At 40.9% G+C, this 8,302-nt stretch overlaps 2 protein-coding genes across 5 annotated transcripts in view; one reads left to right on the forward strand and one right to left on the reverse strand.

The window, feature by feature from the left end:
- Window positions 1-718: 718 nt before the first annotated feature.
- LOC111451098 lies at window positions 719-4,250 on the forward strand. Of its 4 annotated transcripts, none has more exons than XM_023091368.1 (4): window positions 719-815; window positions 1,707-2,154; window positions 2,772-2,818; window positions 2,918-4,250. In XM_023091368.1, exons 2-4 carry the CDS (start codon window positions 1,836-1,838, stop codon window positions 3,872-3,874), a joined length of 1,323 nt encoding a protein of 440 aa, XP_022947136.1. In that variant the 5' UTR covers window positions 719-815; window positions 1,707-1,835; the 3' UTR covers window positions 3,875-4,250. The 4 variants fall into 4 exon arrangements, with proteins under 4 accessions (XP_022947136.1, XP_022947138.1, XP_022947137.1 ...); XM_023091370.1 differs by having other exon boundaries at window positions 744-815; window positions 1,431-2,154; XM_023091369.1 differs by having other exon boundaries at window positions 768-815; window positions 1,149-2,154.
- An 821-nt stretch (window positions 4,251-5,071) lies between these two features.
- The window catches only part of LOC111451097 (SUMO-activating enzyme subunit 2-like), an 8,202-nt gene continuing 4,971 nt past the window's right edge, over window positions 5,072-8,302 (reverse strand). Inside the window, exons 7-11 of the mRNA XM_023091367.1 lie at window positions 7,690-7,919; window positions 6,218-6,311; window positions 5,936-6,118; window positions 5,761-5,858; window positions 5,072-5,668 (exon numbers count right to left, since the gene is read on the reverse strand). Of these exons, the coding sequence (XP_022947135.1) occupies window positions 5,323-5,668; window positions 5,761-5,858; window positions 5,936-6,118; window positions 6,218-6,311; window positions 7,690-7,919 (951 nt within the window). The 3' untranslated portion in view covers window positions 5,072-5,322. The remainder of the gene's footprint in view (window positions 5,669-5,760; window positions 5,859-5,935; window positions 6,119-6,217; window positions 6,312-7,689; window positions 7,920-8,302) is intronic.

An 8,302-nucleotide genomic window follows, 5' to 3' on the forward strand; every position in this document is an offset into this window, starting at 1 on the left:
TGGTCTGTAACCTATGGAAGCCCTACAAACTAAGACGCATGAGCTACTCATTAACTATGGTTATAAAATGATTTTTTAACCGAATCCTACCCTTACCCAGGAGTCTACACGAGTTGGGTAATGTTGGGTTGGAGAAATCTTTTGGATTAACCCGAAATTTTAGGTTGGTTGGGTTGGTGACCCGAGCAACACGAATAAAGTCCACAACCTAACCCAATTCTCTATTTTCAAGTTGGGTTGAGTTGTCGAGTTTTTTTTTTTTTAAATTATTTAAAAAAATTCTATTCAGGCATAATACATGTTACATTAATAACTAAAATCTCATAAAATTTTAATTAATTTACAAAAGAATATAATTTAAACTGATATAATTATTAATCTAAAATTTTAATGCTCATGATTGAACCAACTTTTTTTTATTTAATTATTAAAATGGAAATTTCCTAATGTACGTACCAGCAATAGTGCTTCAGTACACAGCTATTAAAGCATACTTTTTAAGAATTTTTATTTAAAAAATAATAATAATAATAATAATAATAAAATAATAATTAGGGGAAAAAAGCCCACTAAGTAACGACCGTACATCAAGACGGAAAGTTAAAGCACCGTTAACATCCAACGTCACTGTAGTGGAAGATTCCCCCAAATGACCTAACGTCGTTAATTAAACCGTTTGGAACGAGCCCCTCTCAGTCTTTCTGTGTTAGGAAGAAAACCCAGCTTCAGGTTCACTTCCACTTTCTCCCTCTAAAACCCTTTCTCTCTCCTTTTTTTCTCTCTCTTTCAAGTTCGAGATTGGGCTCTCTCTGAAGGTACGGTTTTAGATCATTTCGGTGCATTGATTGCTTTTGTTTGAACTAATTGAGTTTCGGAATCTAATGAGGGTTTTGTTTGTTTGTTTCGATTAGTTTGGGGTTTTGCATTTTTTTTCTTTTTTTTTTTTTTGGGTGTGATTCTTGTGTTTTTGTTCTTTGGATTTGGCTTTATTTCTTTGGTGACATTTGGTTGGATTTATTTGCGTATTTTTGGCTAATTTTTCGGATCTCGCTGACTTGTGTAAGTGATTGATTCTCTGTTTTCTTTTTTGGATTCTAATTTTAGGGTTTTTGATTTAGACTTACTCATAGCTTCCACAAATTTCGCAGATTGAACCGAATCCGTGTCCATTGGTTTTGTGCGGTTGTGTTTTTCAGTCACTGTGATTAATTAGTTCCAAAACTCATTTTGTGGAAGCTAGAAAGTTGACGCGTTATAATGGAGGATGGTTTTTTTTGGAAGGTTTTCTTAAGGAACTAGGAGAAGTTAGGATTTCAATCTGAACTTTGACATTCTTGTGTTGTGGTGATCGTATTATTGTTTGGAAATGAAAATCCAAGAATGCATTCTCTATCGGGTAACTTTTGGGTATCTGTGTTTTATGCCTGCAGTTTCGGAGATGCTCTTTTGTGTTGTTCGTTAAGGGTTCTTATTCATTCTGTGCTTGAGTTCTTTTCTGAACTCAGAAGCACGTTAGTTTTTATTCTATTCTAGCTCGAAAAGGTTCGTATTGTTATTTTGGATTCGAGCTTTTTTTATCGAATGTTATTGCATTGACAATATTGGGTGGTGCTCTATATTTTGTGGGTAGATTTTTGTATGTTGAAATGTCCTTGGCCTTATAATCTTATCTTATGATAACTCTGTTCTGTTTATCATGAATTTAGACACAATACAGTTTTGGTATTTTTTTGAGAGGCATGGTGCTGGGGTTATTCTCAGAGTTCTAATTTTGAAGAGCTTTGGGAACTCGTGTGGCGAAGTCATAAAAACCTGAGTCTTGGTCCTTCTCCAGCATGGGGTCTGTTTGTTGTGTTGCGGCTAGGGACAAGACTATAGTTAGTGGATCTGGGAGTGAAACCTTATGTAGGAATATAAGGTATTCGCCTAATTGGAGCTTTCGATGGGATAATCGTGGACGGGTAGCAGGTGAAGAGACTTCAATAAGTTGGTTTTCTGATAGTGTTAGCCGCAATGATAGAGTGGAGCCGAAGTGTGAGTCAGCATATGCGTCTGAGGATGGAAGTCCATTCGAACATCTCCGTAGACGACGTACATGGCAAAAATCCCCACCGCCAGAAGGCACAACTAATAGTTTAAGAACTCCTAGTTCAGGTAAGCATTCAGATGGTAGGATTTAAAAATCCTTGAATTCTAATTTGAGAATATAATGAGCTCGATTTCGTTCCCCTAACATTCTTGATTTGATTTTCCCTTTTTCAGTCTCATGTTTTTATCATTATGCATCACAGTTGCTCTATGCACCGAGCTCTTCGTTAGTTTATTATCAACCTCTGTTATCTAAAGTTTATTTTCGATCTCATTAGTCAAAGAATTTAGATCTGTGTTATTGTTTAAAATGATTGAAGCATGAACATAAATGAAGATATGACAGCAATAGTTCATTCTGAGGAGTGATGAAATGAAATCAGTTATGGTCTTGTATAAAAACTGACTGGTTGGTTGGTGTCCCTTGTTAAGTTCGAAAGCCTGACGGCCAACTGAAATCCCTCTTTGATGCATTGCTATTTTTCTTCTTTTTCAATCTCACCTTTTCACTTGCTCTCTTTCAACTAATTCTCCCTCTCATTCTTCCTATAAGCCCTACCCTATCCCATTATTACCTCCATTCTCAAATCATTTCACTCTCCACCCTCATTCTTTGTTTCAGCACCACGCACCTCCACTGTTTATTCTATTCATGTCTCACATGATCTATTTGTTCATGGCAGGTCAATCAAATTCAAGGAATTTATCGATAGATGCGAGTCTAGAACAGGTAAAATAAGGTCTATTCCAGTTGAGCTTTTTGTGCATTTCCTGGTTTTCTAAACCCATAATCCTAGTCCACGAGATGAATTTTCTCTGTTCCAAGCAGGTGAAGGAGGCTACAGAATCTCCCGCAGCTTCATATAAGTCTCCTGCAAATTTGTCACTTTCATTGCCTTCAGCTTCATCTTTGTCAACATCTCCTTTGTCATCACAGAGTTATTTGCCTCCAACTAATTCATCCCTAACAAGGTGTTCCCATCGATCCCCAGGACATCAGCTGTTGCGTCAAGTGTCTGACGGCCGAATCCGAGGATTAAAATCCCCAAGTAGCTATTTAGCTTTTGATGATAGACAAAGGCTTCCCTCTTGGAGCAATGAATCGGTCCGGGAATCACATGGAGGGTCTTCAGATTGTTGGTCTGTACATGCTTTCTCAGAACTCATGGCCACTTCTCATAGAGAAAGGTGGTCTTTTGATAGTGACTCTTTTGGCTTTAACGGTGAAAAAATAGGCAGATCTAGTAGTCAATTTTCAACTTCCTCAGTTGATTTGCAAACTTGCGGAGTTTGCTTGAAGCTGTTGACCGAGAAATCCTCGTGGAGTAGCCAAAGGATTATTGCTAACAATGAACTTTCTGTTGCTGCTATACTAACCTGTGGACATGTTTATCATGCCGATTGCTTGGAGAGTATGACACCTGAAATTCACAAGTACGACCCCGCTTGTCCAGTTTGTACCTTCGGGGAGAAGCATACGCAGAAGCTATCCGAGAAGGCGCTTAAAGCTGAAATGGACTGGAAGAGTCTATACAAGAGATCCAAAAACTGTATTGCAGATGGTGGTTTTGATGGTGATTATACTGCAAACGATCCTTTCAAAAACAATCCACGTCTTGAAAGAGGTTCCAAAATGTCTGCCAGTTCTAGCATGAGAAGCTCCTCAGGAAAGCCTTTCTTGAAACGGCACTTCTCCTTTGGCTCAAAGGGATCGTCTAGAATGATGTCCGATAACCACTCCACGAGAAGGAAAGGATTTTTCTGGACAAAATCTAGCAAAATATGAGAGATTTTAACAGCCCGGTCATTTCACGTTGGGAAGTCGTGTTTCATGAAACAGGAACCATCAACTTCTGTGCCTCGTCAATGGAAACGTCGCCATAAGTTCTGTTCCCTCGTCCACTGCAGCTGATGATTGCTGCTGCAGCTCCTTCAATCCGGATGCCTTCCAGAACTTGTTTGTGATCTTGTTGAAAGTCTCATGAAAACAGAATTGCCAGTCAACTTCATAACTCCAGTTTGAATGTCTGTATACATATCAAAGATATGATATATAAATGTTAATGAGTTGAAATTCTTTGTTTTGGATTCTTGTTTATACACGATCTCATTTGAGTAAAACTGATTCCAATATAAAATCTTCCTATGATCACTGAGCTGCATTCACCCATTTGTTTGTCATTGTTTCTGATCACAAGCATATGTTTCTAAACATATATTTTATATTTTGAAGCTTCAACGTTTCAAAACTAGTTAGAACTTCCTGTTGGCAGGTGTGGAGCAACAAAGATTGAATCGGTCATATCATAGAAGCTCAACACTCTCGACCCAGTTCAGTTGACTGATCAATTAGGCAACACCAATGTACTGGTGACATTGGCCAGACGCAGCTCGTTTGGGAACACGACCGATCACCTCGTCGTCATCTACCTGCTCAAGCTCGTGAGTAAGAAGTTTAGGAGATTTCTGTTGTCCCATTATTGTGGGAGCTTTATTTTGCACAATGTTGTGTTGTCTGGTTCTGTGGTTGTGTATTTTTATGATTTAGATGTGGATGTTTGTCTTACTGTGTTCTTGGAAGTTTGGTTCTTGATTGTTGTATTTTGTTCTTGGGTGTCTGGGTTGTTTGCCAAAATGAACACCGACCTGAGATTGAAGCTATAAGATGTGTCGTGCATTATGTAAGATTCAAATCTTGATAATTTGTCTATTTAACTCGGAGGCTTTGTAGAGAATTGTTCCAAACTGATAGATAATCTTTGTTTACATTGACAATTAAGAGAAAGTCAGAAGAAATTTCTCCCATTAGCTAAACAGAGTAAGGAACCGAGATTGTATTTCCTGTTCTTCCCTGTCCTGGCATTGCTTCACTCCGTCCATTGAAAGGGTTTAAGACAAGTAGAATTCATAAAATACTAAATTTGAATTTCAAATCCTGATATGAATCTTGGACTTGGAGCTTTACAGACGACAACCGCTCAAAGAAAGAAATCGTTGAGTTATATTTAATTGATTTACTATCAAGTTTGAGGCTTGTGTTTAGTGTTACAATCACTTGAGCTTCTAAATTTGATGCTTGGAAATATAACATTCTATCAGTTTGGTACACATCTGAACTCACAATTGAAGGCTCATCTAACTCCAAAAAGATTACACAAAGATCTATGAATCTCACCATTTCTTCCTAACAGAACAAAATTATGTTAGCATTCCTCGGTTAAATCCAAGATCCTGTTACTGCAATCTTTTCTTCTTGTTGGTTACCAGATCCCCATCATCATCGAGCACGACAAGGTCGTCGTCGTCGTCGAGCACTTCAAGTTTCTTCAAGCTATTAGCTTCATTAGCTGAACTTGATGCATCGACACCTGAAGATGCCTCGTCCAGTTTTCTTTTCGTTCCAGAAGCAACGATGTCTGCGTCATCGTTCTTATTAGCATCTGTTGTCGAGGGCAACGCCTTCGAGGTGCTTTCTCCATTGCCCAACAATGTCTTGCTGCTATCACCCTTTTCCAGTGTCGTTTGCTGCCATCCAGATAGAACCATACCGTCTGGTTCCTTCTCCTCGTCAAATTCGTCTCTGCACAGTGTATATATATATATATATATATATATGATTCTTGTAATCTGCATTTCTTTCACAGCATGATTTAATCCGAAATCCAGAAATACCTATGTTTGATGTTGATACTGCAGCTAAGCTCTTGCTGGAGATCCTCAACGGATAATATCGTCCCGCTAACGACAGGTGAAGGAAGCTCAGACAGTACCTGAAATACGTGTGAAAGGACTCGAATTTTCATACAGCAAAGACCAATGATTAATCCATTTCACGATAAAATCACACCTTCTCGAGGTTTGCAGCGTAATTTGCCACCATGTCCTCGTCAAGATCATCGCCAACTTCATAAAGAAGGGAAGCTCCATGCATAATAAGTGGAAAGTTCATTCCAAGCTTGGCCTTGACTATCTTCTCAACAAAGTCCCGCAGCTTTGCATGACGTGTATTTATCTCGAGCGATAACGGTGTCTGTTTTCATCATAATATATGCACGAAAGTATAAATCTGCAGTGAACTTCCGTAAAATAAACGAATAACACACTTGAGAGTGATAGCTATTGAATGTACCTCAGAACAAACATAGCAGGATTTATTAGGTTCAAAAGGTTCCACGGGCATGAGCAGCATCTTCCTCGAAGGGTGTTCGAGGCAATACGTCATCCTACATGCATATTCAAGTTAAGGTTCGATTCAAGGGAACCCGAAGACAAACAACAAGTTCAATATAGTCTCTCTTGCCTCCTCAAAGTACCACCAAAATACAACATGTAACAGCCCAAGCTCAAGTCCAAGTCCAAGCCCACCGCTAAGATTATTGTCCTTTTTAGGCTTTACCTTCCGAGCTTCCCCTCAAGGTTTTTAAAACGTGTCTACTAGGAAGAGGTTTTCACACCCTTACAAGGAATGTTTCGTTCCCCTCTCCAACTGACGTGGGATCTCACAATTCACCCCCCATGGGGGCCTAACGTCCTCACTGGCACACTGCCTGATGTCCGGCTTTGATATCATTTATAACATCCCAAGTTGACCACTAGTAGATATTGTCCTCTTTGGACTTTCCCTTCTGGGATTCCCTTCAAAGTTTTTAAAACACTTCTACTAGGGAGAGATTTCCACACCCTTACAAGGAATACTTCGTTCCCCTCTCCAACCGATGTGGGATCTGACAATCCACTCGCTTGGAGGCACAGTGTCCTCGTTGGCCCACAACCCGATGTCTGGCTCTGATACCATTTGTGACAGCCCAAGCTCACCGCTAGCAAATATGGTCCTCTTTAGGTTTTCCCTTCCGAGCATCCCCTCAAAGTTTTTAAAACATATCTACTAGGGAGAGGTTTCCACACCCCTTACAAGGAATGCTTCGTTCCCCTCTCCAACCGATGTGGGATCTCACAATCTACCCCTCTTGGAGGCCCAGCGTCCTCGCTGGCACATCACTCGGTGTCTGGCTCTAATACCATTTGTAACAGCCCAAGTCCTCCTTGAGGCTTTCCCTTCTATGTTTTCCCTCGAGGTTTCTAAAACACGTCTACCAGGGGAGGTTTCCACATCTTTACAAGAAGTACTTCGTTCCCTCTCCCACCGATGTGGGATCTCACAATCTACCCCTCTGGGAGGTCCAACGTCCTCGCTAGCACACCACCCGGTGTCTGGCTCTGATACCATTTGTAATAGCGCAAGTCCTCTTTGAAGCTTTCCCTTCTAGGTTTTCCCTCAAGGTTTCTAAAACGCGTCTATTAGGGGGAGGGTTTCCACATCTTTACAAGAAATACTTCGTTCCCCTCTCCAACCGATGTAAGATTCACAACATGTTCAATGGAACATAGAACTACACATAATATGGTGTCACAAAGCAAAAGTTATAAGCAGAATTAACACACCACAAAAATGAAATAACAATATCGAGACGTGTAAAACGATGAACACGCACAGAACAATAAACCAGATAACAATATAAAGCATCTACAAAAACATAATATCTCTGAAGCACAATATCCCATTTTTTTGTTTAGAGCAACATGAAGAAACTCCACACACACCTGTATTTGTTTAAATCATTTTGTAGCACCTTAATCGCCTCGATAACAATCAATCCAGCAATAATGGCATTCGTCGTTGCAACAGCATGCACAATATTACCAGCAATACCTTTAGACTCGAAAAGGCTATGCATAGGAATACCAAAAGATGCAGCTCTAATGTTTGCAGCCGCCGTGACGAACTCCACAGCTAACTGATCATCTTTATCAAAACTCAAGTTCCCAACATCCTGCATGGTACATCCCAAATGAAGTTCAAAAAGTCTACCAGAATAACGGCCCAGGACTACCGCTAGCAGATATTGTCCTCTTTGGACTTTCCCTCAAAAATTTTAAAACATGTTGGCTAGGGAGTCCACACCCTTAAAAAGGGTGTTCCGTTCTCCTCCCCAACCGATGTAGGATCTCACAATCCACCTCCCTTCGGGGCACAGCATTCTCGCTGGCACTTGTTCCTTTCTCCAATCGATGTGGGATCCCACCAAATCCCCCCCCCCCCCCCCCCCCCCCCCCCCCCCCCCCCCCCCCCCCCCCCCCCCCCCCCCCCCCCCCCCCCCCCCCCCCCCCCCCCCCCCCCCCCCCCCCCCCCCCCCCCCCCCCCCCCCCCCCCCCC

This window comes from Cucurbita moschata, unplaced genomic scaffold, assembly GCF_002738365.1.
Source record: "Cucurbita moschata cultivar Rifu unplaced genomic scaffold, Cmos_1.0 Cmo_Scf00013, whole genome shotgun sequence".
Classification (NCBI taxonomy): Eukaryota; Viridiplantae; Streptophyta; class Magnoliopsida; order Cucurbitales; family Cucurbitaceae; genus Cucurbita; species Cucurbita moschata.